Source organism: Hibiscus syriacus, unplaced genomic scaffold, assembly GCF_006381635.1.
Source record: "Hibiscus syriacus cultivar Baekdansim isolate YM2019G1 unplaced genomic scaffold, ASM638163v2 tig00111238_pilon, whole genome shotgun sequence".
In the NCBI taxonomy this organism is placed as follows: domain Eukaryota; kingdom Viridiplantae; phylum Streptophyta; class Magnoliopsida; order Malvales; family Malvaceae; genus Hibiscus; species Hibiscus syriacus.
In genome coordinates, this window is record NW_024063030.1 from 1902079 (window position 1) to 1921817 (window position 19739).

Below are 19739 nucleotides of genomic sequence, written 5' to 3' on the forward strand. Positions count from 1 at the left end.
TAATCAAAGACCGATGAAGCATTGACAGATCATTCTATTATCCAAAACAAGGTAAAATTGATCTCGTCATGAAGAGTTTCCTTTTTGGATTTTACTCGCTGTAAAATTATGATTATGTATTAAAAGGATAGTAAGGAAACAAAAGATGGTAAAACTAATATTCTAACACTTAACTTCCCCTTTCGGAGCAAAACAAATAATAAACATAAAAGGGGCATAATAAACTTTCGAAGTGTTGAAGCACATAAAACCTATAGCTTGCTAATCTAAGCTATTCCCCCCTCCCAACCACCAACAAATCCTCAAGTTGTGATACAAAAATGATCTCAAAATCCATTACATCCATTGATCGATCGCTCTCACCCTGCTCAAGTTCTTACAGCTTTGTTTGGTGAATGATTTTCTCTTCCCCGACCTCGTTTTCCGCCTCTGTAGTGCTTTCCTCCTCCCCTAATACAAGGAAAAATCATTTAAGAGGTGAATCTACATAGAAGGAATAACATTGGAGGGGAATTTTCATAGGGGATTGCTTATTCAAAAAAATAATAATAAAGCTGTAGAAAATATTTGTCAGCACTGACCTTCCTTGAAAGCGCTTGTTTCCACAAAACTTTTCTTGGCTACAACGGCGGAATAGACCCCAATATTCTTTCTCAGCATTACCTAAGAACATTCCCCAGCTTTTTATCAGTTCCTCATCTAATACATCACGGTTATTTATCTAGGCATACAATAATCAGTACATGTTATATTGATGTATGCAAGATAAAGTCAATAGTGAGATCAGCATGCAACAAAAATGAGAAATAATGTTTAAATTAAATCAAACGGAAGTTGTTTCTTTCCTTACCAGTCACAGGTTCTAAAGTGGCAATGACATTTTTGACAACCAGACCACCTTCTTTAGCCAGGACAGCAGCAGCCCGAGCTTTCTGGGCTGCTTCTGGTGTATCAAACCGAATGTAACCCTTATCCTCACCCATTTTAAAGTCGACATACTTCACATGTAAAACAATTCATGGTGAGAAATACTTGATAAGAAATCTTGAAATAATTAAAACAACGTTAGAGAACAACTGTCTAAGTCTGTTACTCTTTTAAAGTAAAATAGTATAATTAAATGAACAAACAAGAAAAGAGAAACCAATTTCAATAATACCTTCACAGTGCCAAATCTTTTCAAGGCTTCCTTCAAATCTTCGCGTGTAACAACATTCTGATCATCTTTAAAAGCAGATGCAATGGATTTATGTTTTGTATCCTCATCCTTTGGAACGGGACTTTTGATGTCTGTTTCTTTACTAACATGTTTATCATCAATCTTTTCTTCATTATCTTTGACATTTGTTCTAGTCTTCTCTTCACTCTTTTCAGTCCCACCTTCCTTTGCAAGTTCATCAGAAGCATTTTGTTCTGCAGAGTCCCCAGATGAAATTTTCTTCAATGTAAATGCAACAACCAAACCTTTGGGGTAACTGTGACAAATCATTACATGAAGTTTAATTACAAACATGTGGCAACAGAAAAAACTAATGCCAGTTGAAGATTGTGATTAATTACTTGTCATCAGCATTCGGCTGGTTATCGCCATTTGAACCTGAGACTGGATGATTACCCTCAAACTGCTCTGCATCTTCTTCTCTTGTAGCATCAAAATCCTTCCTGCAAAGAAAATTGTAACAGAAAAGTCAGATAAACAGATTGTAACAGCAACTACAACCTTTGGTTTCACCATACAACACGATTAAGAAAACAAATTGCAGCAAAACAAATAGAAAAAAGAAAAGCTTACTTTGGTTTCAATTCCAATTCAGCTCCGGCAAAAACCAAGCTTTGCTTCAAAACCTTTTGTGCATCTTCCTCGTCCGAGAATTCAATCAAAGCAGTGCCACAAAAACACTTTTTGTTTGCTACATGACGAGGTAACCTCACACTATTAACCTAAGAAACAAGAGGACAATCAAACTTACATTGAACCAAGAACATGTTTAGAAGTTATAAACCTTAAACATATCACTAGTTATCCATTTGTAACTAAAATTAGCAACTAAAATATATAAGAGAACAATTATCGCTCTCATTGAGAAAATACCTTAGCATATTGGTCAAAAAAGGCTTGTACATCTTCCATCTTGACATTATATTCGAATGGTGATGCAGCAATTGTTCTACTGTCTAATTGCTCAATCAATTCTTCGGGCTCTAATAGAGCAGTGGCTCTGCCAACTTTCGTCCCTGTAAGATTGAAAGACGCATTTAAAATTCATTAATTATATATAACCCCCTTTTTGCCTTGGCTTATGAGAAAAAAAAAACAGGAAATTCTTATTTTGAGTTTGGAAAAGCTGACCATCTTCAGAAACCTTGAGGGAAGATGAAGTTCTGAGAGTTTCAGCAACTGCTTTTAAAGTAGCCTCTGGTACATCTTCCGCCTTCACATTCCTTAAACTCAAATGGCCTCTCATCTTTGAAAACGAACAAATCAATGCTAAACTAACCACTTTTTTTATTAGAAAAAACGAAGTCAAGAACAACAACAATAAAAATCACAGAATAAGTAAATAAAATATGACTCGAACAGCGGGAAAATCGTTTTTAGAAATAGAAGGATACTGCCATCATCATTTTCGCTGATTTTCTTCCTCAGAAAGTGATCTCTCGGAACATTGCTATCACTGAAGTAGAACTCTACCTGTAAAATTACAGAAAACAAAAATTAAAAATTGAGCGATTGAAAGGTAGAAGAGAAATTAAACTTTGAAAAATAAAAGATAGGTAGGGGGAGGGGGATATTGACTTGACGAAGAACGGCCTTGGCAGTATCTTCGCTTAAAGAAGGCGCCACCATTATTGTACGGCAAGTGTTTGCGCGAAAGAAATAAAAAAAAAGGTTTTCGACTTAAGAAACAAGAAGATTAGTGATGTGAGTTTAGGGTTGTCGAAGAGTAGTTTTTGCTCTTGGGTTAGAAATTGGGGGTTTATATGGGCTTTTACTCTAAAGGCCAGTTGTTCATGATTATTTGATTTTTAAAAATATTTTTCAAAGATGTATATATTACAAATATAGTTTTTTTTTCAATTAATTTATAGGGTAAATTACTTTATATTGTATGTAGTAATATTTTTTAATATTTATTTTTCTTCTTTAAATACAACATCTAAATCATTTAAATTCTAACTATACGTTTAGATAATACGTATTGTTTTTAAATATGATATTTAAAATTTTGGATATAACAATATTTTAGTTTTTATGTAAATATTAATTAAATGAAATTTCTATTATTTTTATTTTATTAATTTAGATACTTAATAAAATTTTATTCTTTTAATTTCAAACAATTTAATTTTTTTTTTGAGGAAATGATCTTTTTTTTTAAAAATCACTAGATTCTTGATTGGTGGTCATAGAAGTTGGATTTAACCAACCTATTTTCAAAATAGGAAGTGGATAAAAAAAAATTGAGATAGTCTTTCATTTGTCTATCACTATAGGCAATACTGTCCATATTATCTATGAAATTTGAACCCGAATTCTATTTACAATTCCTTATTTTTATCTCATTTTTTTATCTCATTTCTTTTTTTTAGCATATCGATTTTTTTACGTCAAACCTCTTCCCTTTTTCCATCTATATTTCTTTCTTTATGTCATAAACGAATTACGCTTATTTTCACATCTAGGATTTATATATACAACGTATATTAATGTCAAGTTGTCAATGGTGAATTTCTTATTTCTTATTTCTTATTAGTGAGTTTATATTATATATATAATTTATATTAGAGGTTGGAATATTAATTATATTATATATTCTAATATATCTTTTAATTTATATATATATTATTTAGAATAAATCCATCTGAAACTTGAGCATTTGCGTTGGAAGTAATCCACCCTAAAACTGGGAAAGCCTGTCCACAAAAGGCTTGTCAAATCATTATATGTTGAAAGTAATCCGTTTTTGTGAATTATCTACAATACAAAAAATGGCTTTTGTGTGTTTAAAGTGTATTAATAATTAGGATAAATTACGAATTTAGTCCTCTAATTATTTGTGCAATTTCATTTTGATCACTCAACTATTTTTTCTAAATTATACTTAACGTTACGTTTTAACACATCACCGATAATTTTTCAATGACGGGTGACTAGAAACCATAATGTTAGATGACCAAAAAAGAATCACGAGAATAATTGAGTAACTAAATACCCTTAATAATTATCTTTTCCGTGTCAAATCATTGGTGAGGATGATGGCGCCAAAATAAACATCCAAATAACAGAAAGCTACAATTCCAGTCATCAGTTTTCTTTCCTACACAGAATTTTAAATTCGATAGATTGTGTCTGATAAATATTGCATGCAAAACGTAACAAATGGAACAAACAGAAGGCAGTGTTTGTTGCCTTTGGACAACAGAATACTAGGCTAAATTTACAGGGGAATTAAAGGGTTCAATTGAGCATAAAGAAAACTTGATATATCAGCCCCCATACTTGCAGAGGTTTTCGAATCCCATGTACTCGTGCCGCTCAATCTTCCCGATCATGTTTGCTATGCCAACGCCACCTAGAGAAAGAAAACCGATAAATGTTTTTTTGAGAGGTTTGAAGCAAGAAAAGAGTGTTTGCGAAAACAATTTAGAGGAATATCAAAGCTCACCTAGTGATATTGCACTAACAAATATTGTGAAGGCTAGAATGAAGATGATCAAAGATGCCCTTCCAAATAAAATTATAAGCCTTCGGACAATGTGTTGTCCGACAAGGGCAGCAACGGTAGCCACCGCAGTGAAGTAAAGAGCTGCAAAACAAAGTACGAAATATGTAACTTCGGGAAAATGTGGAACAACAATACCCTCAAGTAGAGGCAAGATTAATGACAACACCATCCCCACCACATCCCATGCAGGTTTCAGTGTTCCATTTTATTCCAAAAGAATAAGAAACATCAACAAAATTATTGTGTTATTCAGTTACCAACTTACCATAAGGTACTGGAAAACGTTTCAAAAGGTAATATTCTACAACAGACATGGAAGAGGAGAACGTCATGGCAAAGGTAGCAGTAGCGCTTGATACCTGCATGGAAGTCACAAAAGATTAGAAATAACAAGCAATGGATAATCTTCGAAGTCATGATACAACAGGACCTGGTTCTCCTTTCATGTCACCATCATTCCAATTTATATATGAAGGATAAACTTCACACAAGTGAAGGAAACAAAGACTCACTTGAGGAGGGACACCCAGCTCCAAGAATAGCGGGCCCATAATAAATCCTCCACCTAGGCCGAGTAGACCGCCAACAACTCCAGCTAGTACTCCAAAAGCACAGTAGGTAACAAGCTGGAGCACCCGAAAATTTGAGCCTTGATCTCCCTTGGATGCAATTAATCTACGTCCTTTATAGAGACTAACTGCCTCATATAGAGATACCCCAACTGCAACCGGGATCTGGACAACAAAAGGACACATTAGACCATTATCAGCAATGGAAAGAAGCAATAGCCAATAGGGATCAAAGAAGATAAAAATTTACCTGTAGCAAATTCAACACCCAGTACAATGCCGAACAAGTGGCTGAAGTATTCTGTTGCCAAAAGTTGTGGTTTATCAGTTACGCTTCAACCATTCATACTCTGTAATATAAATAAGAAAAGAGAAGGCAGAGGAAACATAACCATGGTAATCTGCAGTACAAGGAATGCAACCCAAACAAAACAAAGGAGTCCAAGTTCTTTCCAACACACATTCTCCCATACAGAGACCTGCTATATTGCATTATTAGCTTTGAGAGAAATTGTAACTTATTAAAATAACATTAGATTACAGTTAACCTACTTCTTTATCTGTGTTGTCCGTAGGAGGATCATTGTTTGGGCCGCTAGGAAGAGGCTTGTATTCCACATCTACATTATCAGTATCTGATATCAAATGAGCAAGTCAGAAGGCAAAACATGAAGAAAGGATCACTGAATGATCTTAAGGATCAATTAAAGGAAAAAGTGAAGTGAGTAATTGACCATTTGATGCCAAACGCCTGGCAGCCTCCTAAAATCCATGACAAGCAAGGTTTCAGATGGTTAGCAACTAGTTTGAAATCAAACACACCACGTGATACTTTGAAATCAAACATCCTTGAAATCTTTAGATTACTCATCGATGAAATGGAAGGGGAAAAAATCAAAATTTTCTACGCATCAGAATGGGGCTGAGTTAATAAATTACTTTTTTTGATATGGTTTCTTTTTTCCATGTTTCAACACCCTTGAAGAATGTCTTTGTTGATGTCCCTGCAAACCAACCAATGAATTGAAATTTAGCAGATCGTTCGACAAGAATATAATGTGCAGCAAACGAAACAATAGATCAGAAAATCGTTACCTATAAAGAGAATAATAAGTAAAACAGTGACCATCCAATCTGCAAAGATCACATTAAAAGTGACTCCAATGCTAATTCCCATCATGAGCATTGGCTGAATAAGAAGAGCCAAATCATAATCAATGATAGGCATATCGAGTGTAGGATGCCTTAGCTTAAGGTTGTAATAAACAGTTGAAACTGCTGCACCCATGATCATGCCTAGGGAAAAAAACATAGAATGCATGAACTCGACAGAATCTCCAATGATAGTTTCTTAGTAGCATTTAAAATTCTCAACTTGACGCATTCAGAGCTTAAATAATTTTGGGAAGCGTCAAAATGCACCTATTTCTTCATGCAAGAGCACAGAATTAAAATAATAATAATAATAATAATAGGAACAACTTACATTTTGAAATAGCTGTGGCTGATTTGGGATCAAACCCAATAATAAGGCTAAGCATGGGAACATAAATGCCACCTCCACCGACTCCACCTACACTTCCAAACGCTGCTCCAAAGAATCCGATCACACTTCCCACCACAATTTGCCAATTAAATTCCATTTCCTATTCCCCAAAAAAGAAGAAATAGAAAGCTTCAAAATGAAGAGGTTAAAAAAAACAGTTCTGTGATACAAAGATAAAAGGAAATAGACTGAAATATCTATACTCACAGGCCAAACATGGTGATAACCTGACTCGTCAGATTTCCACAAGAAATTAACAGCTTTGAGAAAATAATTATCGTTTGTTTCAGATTCCTTGACGGGTTCTCCATGTTTCAAGCTTCTCTCAGCTGAAACAAGCATGAAAGCTATACCAAAATTGAGGAAATTCAACATTACCGATCTCAAAACACTCCGTTTTACCCCAAATTGCACCATCTTTTTTTTTCCCCCTCAGTGAAAACTGTTTCGTTCTTTAATTTCCCTTTTTTAACAAAAATAATACACTTTTTTTTGGAATCAAAATCTCTGCTGTTTCCACTTTAGCTTACAAAGAACAACGCCGAAAGCGTATGGTTTCCCAGAAAGGCAAACCGAAGAAAACAATAGTAGATATAAGGGGTTCAAAACAAAAAGATAAAAGGATTAAAAGAGAAATGAATTTTAATGAATTGTGGGATTCGAAAAAACAAACGTGAACGCAATACCAACACAAGGTTCAGGAATCTTTTGCACTACGTCTCTGTCAAAATGAGAAAAAGGAAAATGTCTTTTACTCGACTGCACACGCAGATTATACAATAAGAAAAAGTTAAACTGAGAGATACCGGGCTGAAGCAGGCGACGTTTATAATTTAATATTTTTTTCTTTCTTCGGACGCTTTTTTTGTTTATGGTTAGGTTGACTCTGTCTGCCGCCATTCGAGTGGACCTCCATATCCACCTCCTCTCATCGGGACTCGCCCACTTACCCGACGTTTTACTCTATGTATTATTACCCTGGGGAAATTACGTTTTTCATCACTAAATTTTGACCATATTTTTTGGTCATTCAACTATAAAACTTTTCAATTTTCAGTATATTTTCTAATTACTCTTGTTTTAGTCATGTGGGGGCCTTAAATAAAAATGATAGGATGATGTGAAGTAGTTTTTGTTGATATAAAAGCCACCTATTGTTCACTTAATTTATTTATTATTTATTATTATTATTATTATTTTTTCATCTTTTCAATAATAAATAATCTTTTATTTAAAGTGTCGTTCTTTGATCAGTTTAGGCAAATTCATCACATTGTTTCATATTATTTTATTAATTTAATTTTTTTTTTAAAAATAATTTCAATATACAATCTTTAATATCTAATGAATTCAGAATCAAGATACGTTATTTATTTATTCTTCTCCTACCTTCTCATGAGTATGATTTGAAAGAAAACATTTTACCGTAAAAAAACAAATTGAAACATTAAAATTAAATTTTTAGAGGTATTTTTATAAATAGAAAGAAAGTTTCGATTATTTTTCATAAAATACTTTTTGAAAAAAATATTTTATCATAATGTTGTTAAATAATTAATAGTAGAGTGATCAAAATAAAAGTAATATAAAATTTTAGTGATGAAAGTTTTAAAGATTATGAAATATTTAAATTAAATGAACATAGCTAAAATTTTAAAATAAATATTATGATAAAATAATTAATTCGTAAAAAAATCAAAATAAACACAATTTATTCAAGAAAGCGAACACATATCATAAATAAAAAGGAAACAAACTATTTAAGGGCAAACCCCATATATGCTTGATATGTAAGACCAATAAGATTATTTTTGAAACCCTTTGGTATTAATGAAGTGCCCCAATAAAATATAAGGTAAAGTAAACGTTTAGTATCTAGACTATCAGCTTTATTTTGGTTTAGTACTTAAATTTTCTTTTGTTTCAAAATCATACCCAACATTATTTTTTTACTTTTTGTTTCATTTTAGTACCCTATCGTTAAAAACTTAACATATGTTGCACGCATATCATTTATATTTTAGGGCAAACTATACGTTTAGTACCTAAATTATCAGTTTTATTTCGTTTAAGTACTTAAATTTTCATTTATTTCAAAATCATACTTAATGTTTATTTTTTGTTTCGTTTTGGTACCTCGTCGTTAAAAACTTAATGGAACTGTTACAACGTGACACATTTTTATGGATAAATTACATCATTCTTCACTTAACTATTTTCTCACTCCTATTTTGGTCACTAAAGTTAAAAAAAATCAAATTAACTACTCAACTTTCAAATTGCTCATGTTTTTTTAATCACTCTAATTTATTTTATTAATATTTTTTATGACATGATTTTTTATTAGTATATAATTACAATAAAAAATTAAATTTGAAAGTTAGAGTAATTAAACTAGGATTAATTTGAATGTTAAGTGATTAAATAAAAAATTAATTTTTAGCGAACAAAATATGAGTGAGAAGATAATTGAGTGATGAATGATGTAATTTACCCATAAAAATGTGTCACGTTATAACAGTTCCATTAAGTTTTTAACGACGAGGTACCAAAACGAAACAAAAAATAAACATTAAGTATGATTTTGAAATAAATGAAAATTTAAGTACTTAAACGAAATAAAACTTATAATTTAGGTACTAAACGTATAGTTTGCCCTAAAATATAAATGGATGTTGATTCGCAATCAAATATAAAACTATTTTATCCAAAAAATAAATTTTATTTTTAAAACTTTAAAATCTTGATAAAAATATAAATCCTCACAAAAAATGTCTCATATTAATGAATCAGTACGATAAATGTTAATCGAGTCTTAATCTGATTGACATTATTACTAGATATAGTATTAAAAAATATTTTTTATGTCTGACTAAATAGTCACTTTGATTTTTTTTTTCTTACAGTAATGTGACGTCCAAATTTTTTATTTTATGATAAAATAATCTCTAGTTGAATGAAAATCATTAATTGATTGACGATCAATATTCTTTACTTACATAATAAAATGTACATATCATAAATGATAATGTGATATGTTCTACAATATAAACACAATCCTTTAAAATAAATCTAAATTCAAAACAGTGTTTAGCATGATTTTTATAGTAATTATCTCGTAGATAGTAGTGGTTGAACAATTAATTAGCCTTTGAAAACAAGCAAAAAAGAATAGAAAAAATGCAGCAGCTAAACAGGAAGAAATGTCATTCAATGGTCCTTCACCAAACCGAATTAAAAATTCTATTATATTTGTCATCAAGTTCAGAATTTTGAAATCTCATATATTTTAAATCGGATTTAATATAAATTTAGACTCTGAATTTAATATTACAATTTTATAAATCCAACAAAAAGTCAAACCAAATCTACGACTTACGACAAAAGAAAGATGGTTAGGCGTGTTAATCTACCACTTTCTAGAAGCAACTATATTCAACATAGCATACGATCAATCGAACATACACTATTTAAAAAAGAGTTTGTTTGTGAATGTTTGGCCTTATTAGGGAGGGAGTTTGGGCTTTCTAGCTCCTGAGTTTCGTACTTTTAGATCTCATCTGTTTTAATAGGTATAAAACAGAAGTCAAAGTACTTTTATAGTACTTAGAGATGTTTCCGTATAGGTATTAGGTCTGAACAAGTAGGTTTACAGAATATGTATTTATTATTAAGGTTAAAAAAATTATAAACATATATTATCTTATAATCCTCTGAAATTATTTAAATATATATAATAATAAATTATTTTTTTAATTATAAAGATAACATTTAATTAAAAGATATCTTTAACATTTGACTAAATAATCACGTATACACTATTATTTTTTTAGAATATTTTGACTTCTAATTTTAATTTTAGAATAAGATAACGTTGATTAAATGAAAATTACTAATTAAGAGTCGACACTTTTCGTTGAAATGATAAGACTTATGAGTCCAAAGTGGCGATGTTATGTTGTTATATATATACAAGTGATAATATGACACATGTCACGTGTTTAAAGTGATAATATGATATACACTATGCATACATACATGACAACATGACATAAACACATATCACGAGTCCAAAATAATAATGTAACACAAATCATGTGTCCAAAGCAATTCGATATTGCTACGCCGATAAACTTTTTTATTAAATTAATATACTATAATATTAAATTAATTTTATTCAATAAAATGATGATACATATTTTTATCTCATAAAAATGAGAAATTAAAATATAGAAATGATAAAACTTGAACCTTTAAAATGAAAAACTCAATATTTAACTACCATGCTATGTTAGTAACATGTAATATATTTTATAAATGAAAAACTTGACCCCTTTCGCTTGTGGATGTCCCGGGAGTGGAGGAAAATACTTCAAGGGCTTATATTGGGCCAATTTGTTCTTGGGAAGCCTTGAAGATTAAACAACAAAGTTTCGACGATCCTGGAAGATTGTATTGAATAAACATTCTTCTAATAATTTTACAGTTGTTGGCTTCAGCAGGTGATGGAAGCAGCCCAAGCTTCATATGCCCTGCCTAGATCTTCCTATGCATGGCAAAGCGTCAATCACATTGCACATCCTGTTGTTGGAACTCTTCTAGCATGGATTCCGAGCAAAATTTCTTCTCTGACTCCTAAACTAAAGTACTCGTAGAAAGAGGTCGATGTTCTTAATTTCTATGATCATACATCAAGTTCGAGTGCATTAAATCATGACCGTATAGTGTGATTGAATCTCAGGAGGTATTTAAAATGTGGGGCAATTTGCTACTGAATGCTACCACAATGTTGAGTAATGAAAGATCATCTATTGGTCCGCATATAACACAGAGATGGAGCAGGTAAAATTGTTATGAACAATGAAGACTCATAATAAAACAAAACATCCTGTTTGTAGACATTGTTTGGAAAATAAAAGTACCACATAGTCGAGAGAAACCCCAAAGCTATAGTTTGTAAAATTCAGGGTTCTCTAGCACCAAAACAAAACACCACAATCAACTTATGAAGCAGCAGCTGCTGCCTTCTTCCTTGGAGTTGCTTCAGTACCTGACAGACAACAATTCAAGAATATCCCATCACTATATACTATCGATCAAACATGCTTTCATTTAAACCAACAAAGATTGAATACGAAAAAGAGAGAGATACCTTCTCTAAAGCCGGTTTTGAACCTTCGAGGAACATGTCGGAGGTACCTCATTCGACCAGTCCCGGTAGTCTTTCTTCTAATAGCTTTCACACTCCAGTTATCTAAAGCCAATCCAACAAACTAATCAAACAAGCATGTATTGCCAATAGAAAGCCATTGTTCAGTAGACAGAATGATTTAGAAAAACATAGACAATAAATCCAGGATTCAATCTTTGAATCAAGCAGTGATTACTTAATCGTTGCTTCATATACAGATTCTTACTAAAAAATTACACCTTAATCTTGGAATCAAGGGAATCAAAGATAATAAAAAAATGGATTACGATATCTTAAATCTAAATCAGGTAAGCATCTAACTGTTTTCATGGGATGTCGTCACTTATCATGAAAATTTTCATTTGCTAAACCTCATCTAAGTTCGGCTAAGTAAACTACAAACAGAGCTAAAATGCCAAAAATACATAGATTTGGAAAATCAAAAGCAAAAAAGTAAAAAGAAAGATCTTACATTTTCGGATGCGACTGGCAGGGTAGGCGCAAGCACCGCAACGGCTCTTCTGGAGATGGAAGCTTCGTCGTCCACATCGAACGCATAGCGTGTGAGTCTTGTTCCTTCTCTTTCCAAAGCTTCCGGTTCCTTTTCCCTATCAAAAAAAAGAGGAACAAAGCTTTACAGTCAATTTAAAATTCCCAGTTAATGGCACTGACATGGAGAATGAATCCAAATGATAGCAATGACAAATACCATCTTCTTTGGTTCTTCGTGCTGCAAAAACACAAGAAAAGTTCTGAATGGAATACAGTTAAGGTATTTATATAGTGATGAAGTAGATTAGGGTTTTGCTCGTCTTTGCCAACCGAGGACGCCAGTGAGAGAGACCAAGACAATTCTAAAGGCGTTTTCTCTGGCCCGTTGGCATAGGAAAGTCCACTAATAATACTAAAGGCCTCTGGTTTTGCTTTAATGGGCTTATAATCAATTTGTCCATATTTTCTCCAGTACTGAATTCTTCTGGTAAAAGAGGTAAACTATACTTTTCATCACTCAACTTCGATAGTGTTCTTGTTTCGATAATTTCATTTCATTTTTTTCATTTAATCACTAGATTTATGAGTTATTGTTATTTTATTCACTCAGCGTCAAATCAAAAACATCGAGATGGAGTTAGACACCGACGAACTGAAGCACGTGTGATATTGATACATGCTTTTGTCCTGCAATCTATACAAAAGAAGAAAAATATGGTGAGTCGTTATCCAACTACAAATACAAATGGACTAGCCTTGGTGTACCCATATGGCTTTGAACTGAACATAAAACTCAAAACTGAAAAGCCTATCACAAAGAAAGTCAGAGAAGAAGAAGCTATATATGTATTGCTCCAAAATAATCAAATTTAGTCCAACAAAAAACCCAGTTGGTCCATTCAATCATTTCTAGGCTGAGATCTTTCTGGGATAAATAATGCGCATGCTTGAACAATGAGAAAGTAACAAGTAACATGGCAGCAAATGGAGCAGTATTTGAGTGGGAAAAGGAAAGATAGTTTGAATGAGTTGCACACATGTTTGAAGAAGATTATAAGTAGAGCAATACCTGGAGAAGAATCCTAGTTATACACCCCATGCTCTCATCCTAAGAGAAAGTGCATACCAGAAGGTGGACAAGTGGGTTTTTGATGCTTTGCTTTCACCAAGCACATATGGAAAGAAACCTTTGGAATTTCCACTGACATGGAGAAAGATACCTTGGAGACTGACATAAAGAAGAACACTGCAAAAATCTGTACCGATGGATTAGAATGAGAGAGAGAGTGGTGGGAAAAGAAAAAGGAAAAAAAAACATTTTTTTCCTTTCCTTTTTCCCTGCTGGCTGGGTTTGGAATCATCAAAAAATAAAAAGTGCATCATCTTGGACCCTGTAAACCCCCTTTGGGTGTGGTCTTAGTTTGAGAGTGGCGGTCCCAAAGGGTAGCACAGTTCTACATGAAGTGGGATCTCTCCCTCAGTGCGACATTATCTTTCTTCATACCATTCATCAGATTCAAAGTCTTTCCATTACATCTCTTTGCATGCGCTTTGCTCGTCTTGCCCTTGTCACCCACTCCACCACCTTCTGCGCAAAAATCCAAGTTATCCACAACTTAATCTGTGTATTAAGTAACAACGTAAAGATTTATGAGGATCGTAAATTAATTAATATCGTCCCATCACAATTGTGAACCAATGTAGTTGACATGCTGATGATTGACTCGTTACATCTTCTGGGAATTACCTGTTTAATCAACCCACCTCAGCACTGCAATGCTGAAACATCAATTTTAGCTTAGCTTTATTAATGGCAACTGTTCAAAGTTCCAGCCAGTTGGATAATACTATATACATACATATAATCAAATCTTTATAGATTTTTTTAACTTCGAATTTATGAAATATCAATAAGTAATTAAATAAATAAAAATGCAAAGGTAACTAAAACTTATTGTTTAATCTAATGACAAATAAGAAATCCTTTTTAATGTTTTAATTGTATCATAATCTTCAAATTATGACTCTCATTTTAAATTAGTACTTAAATTTTTTAAATATTTCAATTTCATCCCCAAACTACGACTTTCATTCTAATTTAGTTATTAAACTTTTGAATATTTCAATTTTATATCAAATTATGACCGTCATTCTAAATTAGTCTCTAAACTTTTACACATTCTAATTTTATTCCTAAACTATACATAATACACATTAGCGTTTACATGGCAGTTGTCTATTTCTATAACATTTTTAACAATAGATAAGTAATTAGCTTATATTGATAGTTTGAGATGAAATTAAAATGTTCAAAAGTTTGTGGATTAATTTAAAAATAGGTTGATAGTTTAGGGACAAATTTAAAATTTTCAAAATTTTGATGATGCATTTAAGTGGAAGTCATGATTTAAAAATGAAATTAAAACATTCAAAATATGATAATCAACTTAAAATGTGTGTCATAACTTTAAGAATATGATGCAATTAACCCTTTTAATTTATATAAAAGGTTCCAGCCACAAGGCTGTATACAATGTCAAGCTGAACAATCATGGGTATAGAGTATATGAGTTATTCAAATTATATGAATTATTCTAATTAAATTTAAATAATATTTTCGGTCATTGAAAATGTCAAGCTCGTCAGTCATGAATAGATAGTATATGAGCATATACTTCAGATATACGTATACATGCATGCATAACATGGAAACATTTCTACATTTGGCGTACACTGTTTGTAGGAGTAAAGTGGTCCACGTCAGATTCGATTGTGAGATAAAAAACCATTTGCAAAATTATTTGGTTCTAAGTTCTAAAATACCCTAATTTGTTACTAACATGGATCTTGATTAATCAATAATCAATTAAATAATCGTCGATAATTTATAAAATAAGTTATTAGAAGCTCTTAGTTGACTTTCTTAAGTTGTGGTTGAATACTATTAGAAGTAGGGATGGGCATGGGTCGTGTTTTTTGTCCACCCGACCCGTCTCGAGAACAAGGAATCCTTCATTCGAACTCGATCCGACTCGACCAAAACAAGATTCCACCCGAACCCGACCCGATATTTAACTTTAAAACCCGACCGACCCGAAATAATAAAATTATTATTTTTATTCAATAAAAACAATTACTTAATTGAAAAAAAATAATATAAAGAGTTGTATTATTGTAATTATTCCTAAATATGTAAGTTAAAATTAAATATTTTCGGGTAGGGTATTTTTCACCCTAAACCCGAATCCGAACCCGACTCGAACATGACCAAAAAAAACTGACCAGAACCCGAAATTAAAAAAAACCGACCCGATCTGGTCGGAACCCGTCGGGTTCAGGTCCCATGCCCATCCCTAATTAGAAACAAAATTTCTCTTCTCCAATCTTCTAGGTAGATATTTTTCAAAAAAAATTATATAATCGAATGAGATATTAAATTTTTAAGTGAATTCAAGGGTTTAAATATCAATATTACGAATGAACAAAAATAATTTAGGACAAGAGCGGATGTACTAAGCCCCTTTGGGAGCCAAGTGCGTACTCATTTGGTTGAAAATATGAGTATTAAAAGTTTTAGACTCTATTTTTAAATTTTTATATCCACAATTAATTTAGGTTGATCTGTCTCATAAATAAACTTATATAATATCCGATTTGAATTAATTAACTAATAAATAATAATTTAATTATTATCATCGTAAAGTTATATTAAAATAATATTACTTTGATTCGCAATTTTAACTTGAATAGATAGCAAAGGCAAGGGAGGTAGTTGGAAATGAATAGTAGTATTAGGAGAAATGGTCCAGCAAAGCTATATCTTACCGACATGTATACATCTACGAAGATGGATTTTGGGCAACACATGTTAATTAGGCTCCCAATCATGAACCTGATTGAGAAGCACCAATTATAACCACAAGCTGCTCCTTCTTTCACCTAATTCCTTTGTACGTTTAGAAATTTCTTGCATCTATAATTGAGGGAATGATTTGTTTCTAGGCTCTAGTTATTAAAATATAGGTGAATTGAACTTGTTTTCTTTATAGGCTTTTATTATTTAATTTAATGAACTCTATGACAGACCATCTATCAAATCCAACTGATTTATCAAAAACAGCTTTTGCAGATGACAGATAATGGCTACAAACAGATCATTCTTCACCTTTTCCCTTTTCACGGTGAGGATTGAGGAAGCTTTACATACCACTATTTTTGACACATAATGAATTAACAAAAAATGTAAAATGTTAGTTTATAAAAAATTATTTAATAATCATTTGATTTGGTATCCATATCTTATCGATCAAGAATATTATTTTTATCGATATATATTTAAAGGTTAAAAGTTTTTATACGTTAATCATTTTTAATATATAAAAGACTTGACATACGTTATTTAAATAATAAAACTTAAAATGATGATTGAATTTCCAGATTTATCACTCTTGGGATGTAAAATTTAATTATTTTTCAAATTTCAGTCTCTTTTTTTAAACGAAACCTATTTTATACATAGAACAGTCCAATTCTCACCTAGCTCTCCGCCTCTCCCCCTACAAACGAAAAAGTATCATGCTTAATTAGGGAAAATTGGTAATGTACAAGATGTACGGATAATTTAAGGTCCCCACAATCCAAAAAAAAAAAAAACAGCCCTTGAACACTTTCTTTCATCACTCTTTCCAAGTCCTGCCATTGGAAATGGCTCTGGTGCCATCTTGACATAAGAAACAATGGTTTCACGTAGACAACTCTTTCCCTTAACACTTAGCCCTGCCTCTGCCCATGGCAATAAATCAATCAAAATGCACTGCAATGTTCATATGTAGTGTATTATATAGTATCTTCGATCTTCAGCCAAAAATTTGTCCATCTTAATTCAAAAAACCCAAGAAAAATTGCAGCCAAATGGGGAAAAAAAAGAATCAATCATGGACATGAACATGATGAACGGGTGAAGGCCATGACTCATGGCGATGATTGCTGCAAAAGTGCTGAACGAGTGAAGGCCGTACGATGTTTCGCTTCACATTTCCAATACCGTTCGATGTCTTCTGCAATCCTCTTAGCATCCATTGATGTACCTAGCAATCCACGTTTAGTGAACCCCACGGCGTATATCCCATTTTCACCTTTCCACCCATTAGGGAATGGCCTTCGAGGGTACCCATCTTTCTCTGAGAACATCTCTCTTTCCTGACAATATTTTCAACCCTTTTATCCATCAAGTTGCAACTATTTTAAAGAAAAGGAAATAAAGATAAAAGGAGCAGGTATACCTTTAGCCAAGAGGGTACGTTGCTTTTATAACCTGTTGCTAGAATGATTGCATCAAAGCTGTCAGTTTTGCCATTAACAAACTCCACTGCATATTGTTTGAGGCGTTTAATGCTTGGACATACCTACAATATCAACAGTTTTCAATCAAACACAGTTTACAGGATCAATCAAACACACTAGTTCAATGAGAAAAGGGAAAGTACCTTAATGTCTCCACTTTTTATATTGGCAAGCGTGCCAACATCTAAAACCGGGGTCTTTCCAGACAGATTCTTGAGTTCCAAGGGACCCAATCGTGGCCGTTCCAATCCAAACCGAGTGGTGTCACCCAGCATGAACCACGATACAATCAGCAATAAGCGGTCGACGAACCGAATAGGCAGCCACTTGAGCAACCACATGGACAACCCGAAAGTTGATCTTCCCAGCATCACTTGTGGAAGGACGTGCACCTTCAGTTCCATAGAACAAAGGGTTTATTAATGGACTAAAAAGAGCGGACAATCAGTCCCATAACTGTGGAGTTTGTTTCTTTAGTCTTTTCCAGGTGGGAAAAATTAATCATAGGGACAGAAAAGGTGCAGATTCATGATGATTATGACAAGGTATGATCTTTAACTATGTTTAGCATGCCTGAGAATCCCAAGAAAGAGAAAAAAAGAAAGAATTTTTAAAAATTATATTCAATAAAATTCTCCCCTATCCCAATTATGATATTTTTGGACCCAAGACAAAACTCTGATGTCGTCTTGAAGCGACAGACTGTGCAGGCAGTTGTGAACATGGAGGGGGCAGCTTGAGAAATCCTATTTTCTCGTAATAAAACTTTATCATAAATCAGTGAAAATGGAAAAGAAAAACGCTTTAATGGGAAGGATGAATTATAAAAAGAGGAGAAAAGAAAGAAAGTTATGAGTCGGTAGTTCTTACTGTATCTCTGACCACAAGTGAAGGCCTGGCATTATGATTGCAAAGATCCAAACACACCTCCATTCCTGAATTCCCACACCCCACCACTAAAACCCTTTTCCCTCTGAACTCTTCTCCACTTTTATACAAACTCGTATGCCTTATGTCCCCCGCCAAATTCACCCTTTCCTTCCATCTCCGGCACCACCGCCTCCGCATTCTCTCCTGTCGCCACCACCAACCACCGGCACACATATTCCGTTTCCTCCCCCTTTATCCCAATGCTTTTCACCCGCCAGAACCCCAACGCCGAGTCGTACTCGGCTCGTGAAACCGTCTCATTGAACCGTGGTTCGATATCAAACTTCCTAGCGTACTCTTCCAAGTAGTCCACGAACTGTTGCTTAGTAGGGTAAGTAGGGAAATCAGCAGGGAAACCCACGAGAGGAAGTTCGCAGAACTGTTTAGGCAAGTGAAGGCGTAGGCGATCATAGGTCTTGAGTTGCCACAAAGATGCTATGCACTTAGATCTCTCTAGGACTACACTCGGAACCCCTTTCTCTTTTAAGCAAGCGGCTGTGGCTAGACCCGAAGGCCCTGCGCCAACAATAAGTGGCCCCGGAACGCATATGCAACGCCAAGACGACGTAGTATTCATCTTCTCCATGAACATGGGATCGTGAGCTTGTTTTCCTCGTATTTCTCTCAAGCAATCCATGAACAGAGCGCAGACTTCTTATATCTTTTTTGTTAGCTATACGTAGTTAGTGCACAGCTAAATAGCTGAAAAACTAAATGTATTAAGTTAGAAGATATGTCGGATCGGATGTGTATGTAAATGGTAAAAGTTAAGGAATATATATGCTTAGTGGGATTCACTTTTTCTCTAAAAAACCCTAAACTAATGATCCGAAATGGGATAAAGTGAGATAAATGTAGCAAATTGAAGGTAGGATTCTCACAGAATATTGAGTTTTGATTATGGTTGGCAATAATAGGACCAAGTTGGGGCATGGTGGGTT

General features: G+C 33.2%; 3 protein-coding genes and 1 pseudogene across 3 annotated transcripts; all 4 read right to left on the bottom strand.

The window, feature by feature from the left end:
- Window positions 1–297: 297 nt before the first annotated feature.
- Window positions 298–2929, bottom strand: LOC120156860 (la protein 1-like). The gene is made up of 10 exons (XM_039168128.1): window positions 2798–2929; window positions 2614–2692; window positions 2351–2500; window positions 2093–2235; window positions 1793–1941; window positions 1561–1662; window positions 1160–1475; window positions 851–998; window positions 582–663; window positions 298–450 (listed from the first exon to the last, which is right to left on the bottom strand). The coding sequence occupies exons 1-10, from the start codon at window positions 2846–2848 to the stop codon at window positions 369–371; spliced, it is 1302 nt and encodes a 433-aa protein (XP_039024059.1). The 5' UTR covers window positions 2849–2929; the 3' UTR covers window positions 298–368.
- A 1489-nt stretch (window positions 2930–4418) lies between these two features.
- On the bottom strand, window positions 4419–7390 carry LOC120157163 (sulfite exporter TauE/SafE family protein 3-like). Its single transcript, XM_039168401.1, has 12 exons — window positions 7050–7390; window positions 6783–6942; window positions 6392–6592; window positions 6236–6300; window positions 6031–6058; window positions 5849–5931; window positions 5689–5775; window positions 5547–5597; window positions 5240–5461; window positions 4993–5086; window positions 4668–4808; window positions 4419–4574 (listed from the first exon to the last, which is right to left on the bottom strand). Exons 1-12 carry the CDS (start codon window positions 7257–7259, stop codon window positions 4489–4491), a joined length of 1428 nt encoding a protein of 475 aa, XP_039024332.1. The 5' UTR covers window positions 7260–7390; the 3' UTR covers window positions 4419–4488.
- Window positions 7391–11716: 4326 nt separating this feature from the next.
- Window positions 11717–12854, bottom strand: LOC120157162 (60S ribosomal protein L37-3-like). The gene is made up of 4 exons (XM_039168400.1): window positions 12743–12854; window positions 12506–12641; window positions 11995–12096; window positions 11717–11892 (listed from the first exon to the last, which is right to left on the bottom strand). The coding sequence occupies exons 1-4, from the start codon at window positions 12743–12745 to the stop codon at window positions 11846–11848; spliced, it is 288 nt and encodes a 95-aa protein (XP_039024331.1). The 5' UTR covers window positions 12746–12854; the 3' UTR covers window positions 11717–11845.
- A 4612-nt stretch (window positions 12855–17466) lies between these two features.
- Window positions 17467–19531, bottom strand: LOC120157161 (annotated as a pseudogene).
- Window positions 19532–19739: the final 208 nt, after the last annotated feature.

Coding starts and splice junctions, on each gene's coding strand:
- LOC120156860 (XM_039168128.1), bottom strand. CDS start 2,848: ATGGTGGCGCCTTCTTTAAGCGAAGATACTGCCAAGGCCGTTCTTCGT. Junction 999..1,159: donor AAAGATTTGGCACTGTGAAG/GTATTATTGAAA, acceptor TTACATGTGAAG/TATGTCGACTTTAAAATGGG. Junction 664..850: donor CACTTTAGAACCTGTGACTG/GTAAGGAAAGAA, acceptor GAATGTTCTTAG/GTAATGCTGAGAAAGAATAT.
- LOC120157163 (XM_039168401.1), bottom strand. CDS start 7,259: ATGGTGCAATTTGGGGTAAAACGGAGTGTTTTGAGATCGGTAATGTTG. Junction 6,943..7,049: donor GTTATCACCATGTTTGGCCT/GTGAGTATAGAT, acceptor TTTGGGGAATAG/GAAATGGAATTTAATTGGCA. Junction 5,776..5,848: donor CGGACAACACAGATAAAGAA/GTAGGTTAACTG, acceptor GCAATATAGCAG/GTCTCTGTATGGGAGAATGT.
- LOC120157162 (XM_039168400.1), bottom strand. Junction 12,097..12,505: donor TGCCAGTCGCATCCGAAAAT/GTAAGATCTTTC, acceptor GATTGGCTTTAG/ATAACTGGAGTGTGAAAGCT. Junction 11,893..11,994: donor CAAAACCGGCTTTAGAGAAG/GTATCTCTCTCT, acceptor GTTGTCTGTCAG/GTACTGAAGCAACTCCAAGG.